The sequence below is a fragment of the Gavialis gangeticus genome, unplaced genomic scaffold (assembly GCF_001723915.1).
Source record: "Gavialis gangeticus isolate Ggan-Ray unplaced genomic scaffold, GavGan_comp1, whole genome shotgun sequence".
Taxonomy (NCBI): domain Eukaryota; kingdom Metazoa; phylum Chordata; order Crocodylia; family Gavialidae; genus Gavialis; species Gavialis gangeticus.
The window spans coordinates 665,060-667,610 of NW_017729027.1; the positions used below are offsets into that span (position 1 = coordinate 665,060).

Sequence of the window (2,551 nt, forward strand, 5' to 3'; positions counted from 1 at the left end):
TGGTCTTGCTGGGGCTTGCAGGGAAAGACTATACCTCTGTAACTGGCAAGAAATAAGTACTTTTTTGCAGCCCCTTCTTGTCCTTCCAGTCACTGCAAAGCATTACTCCAGGGGAGAAAGACTCTGCTGGGGTCTTGCAACTCAGCTCTTCTCCTCTGACAAACACTACTTTGAATCATTGAAAATTCTCATTTAGGGCTCACCCTGTAAATTTGCAGCATATAGAGCACATTTCTTAATAGAAATTCAGCCCACAATGACTTGAAGTCTCCTCTGGTAGTTTGTCCCCATTAATTCTGTTCTGATGCTAGTTACAGTATAGTAGTAACTTATGACTATTGTACAGCTGCTGCCCATATGTAACATGTAAGAGAAGTAACATAGAGACATAAAGGAGTAATAATTAATTAAACAAGAAAAAATATTCCCTATCTGCGAGTTATTTCTATTACTTTATAGAATATATGCCTATAAAATATGTCCCAGTGTAACAAGAGATGAGACCTAGCTGTTTTAGCTTGTGGGGAACATGAAGCTTACTTTGGTTTTATGTGAAGATTTACCACATAGCAGCTCTGTACAGATACCCTGCCTTCCATGCTGTCTGTCTTCATCTGATGAAAAACAGTTCAGCTTCTCTAATAATTATTTGGGAGGGAGTAGTCTAACTTAAAATGTCCCTCTCCTCTTTTTGATGATTTTTGATAGTATAAATCTAGGTAAACCAGTGCTCTGAAAACAAATATAAAATGCAAGTTATCTTCTTCCAATATGTGTATCATTCTCTTTATTGTATGTTTTATTCAGTTCTGGATTTCAATGACCCCTTCAGTACTGAAGTTAAGCCAAGAATCCTACTCATGGGACTGAGAAGAAGTGGGAAATCATCAATTCAGAAAGTTGTTTTTCACAAAATGTCACCAAATGAAACCCTTTTCTTGGAGAGCACTAATAAGATCTGCAGAGAAGAAGTTTCCAACAGCTCCTTTGTTAACTTTCAGATATGGGACTTTCCTGGGCAAATTGACTTTTTTGACCCTACATTTGACTATGAGATGATTTTCAGAGGCACCGGAGCATTGATATTTGTTATTGATTCTCAGGTAAAGAAAAAGTTATAAGGGTTGTTTTCAGGCCACTTCTTTGTTTCCTTGTCTTCCAGCATTAGGGAAATGGAATAAATAGCATAATTCTTTTGTTTTCCCAGAAATCCCCAAGTAACTTATGCTCCTAAATCCCACTAAAAGTCAGTGGGTGCTCTTGCAAATGTAACTGCCAGTTATAACACAGTAATTAAAATTGGCGGAAAAACGGCTTTTGCCCTGAATACAAGTTGGTAACCATAGTTAAAGGCCTCAACTGCTATTTCCCTACTTCCTCTACAAGGAGAATCAAGCAACCAAGAAAAGGGCCCAAAGAGTTAAATGCACTTAGAGTATTGAAATAAAAACCATATTGAAAATAATTTTGACCTGTATTTTATTGTATGCACAAAAATACTGCAAGTACAAAAATCAAGATTGTTAGAGGCCCAATTGTAAGTTGGCCCTGCATGTAAATAGGTGACTTTGGTATGTGGGTCTTTGGGAGGCAGAAGGTCAACTTTTAATCAGAACATTACAGTAATCTGCCTTGTTGCATGGCAGTCTCTGGTTGTTGCATGGACTTCCCAGTGAGGAGCCAGGGAGTCTGAGGTACATGCTGGCTAACATCCATCCGTTAGAAAAAGCTATTTGTGAACTCTTATGAATCTTTAGAAATATGTCATAAAATTTATTTTTTGTCTTATCATTCTTGTCACACGGCTGAGGCTTTTATTTTTCCCTTGCTAGGATGATTATATGGAAGCACTGGCTAGGCTGCATCTCACTGTGACCAGAGCATATAAAGTGAATCCAGACATCAACTTTGAGATATTTATTCATAAAGTGGATGGTCTGTCTGATGATCACAAGATCGAAACCCAAAGAGATATTCACCAGAGGACAAACGATGACCTTGCAGATGCTGGATTGGAGAAAATTCACCTCAGGTGAGGACCAGCCATGCAAAGTCTGCAAGAAAAGCCTGAAACATGGCTTCTGTTTAAAAGCCAAGAAGCAGATCAGGCTAGCTAGTAAAGAGTTTATCATTTCCTGTTCTACTGAAATAGCAGACAACAGGAGTTTGATATAAATATGAAGAGAAAAAGTTAGCTTCGGGCCATATGTATTAGACTATTATATCTGTAGAAAGAGGAGATTATTTTGGCAAATAACATACTCAAGCAAACTGGGAGAGTATAGATTTCAGGTTTTAATGTGTGTGTGGTATTTTTCCTGACTAGAAGCTACAGTCATAAAAATTAATGTCTTGTGAATAGAGGCTTTCACAATTATGGTGACACCATTGTATTGTTCATTTGGTCCACTAGATTTTTAAGGTATGAGAGTTGTTCTTTTAGCACATAGAAAATAATTTCTAGAGGATGTTATGCAAACTACATCATTGAACTCCACATGCAGGGAACTACTGCTGTAGTTACGATTGAGGTATTGAGAATGTTCCATGT

General features: G+C 37.6%; 1 protein-coding gene across 1 annotated transcript in view; it reads left to right on the forward strand.

Annotated features, from left to right (window-relative positions):
* The first annotated feature begins 734 nt into the window (after positions 1-734).
* Positions 735-2,551, forward strand: part of RRAGD (Ras related GTP binding D) — a 35,584-nt gene continuing 33,767 nt past the window's right edge. The window contains exons 1-2 of the mRNA XM_019520349.1: positions 735-1,103; positions 1,833-2,032. Coding sequence (XP_019375894.1) covers positions 750-1,103; positions 1,833-2,032 — 554 coding nt within the window. The 5' untranslated portion in view covers positions 735-749. The remainder of the gene's footprint in view (positions 1,104-1,832; positions 2,033-2,551) is intronic.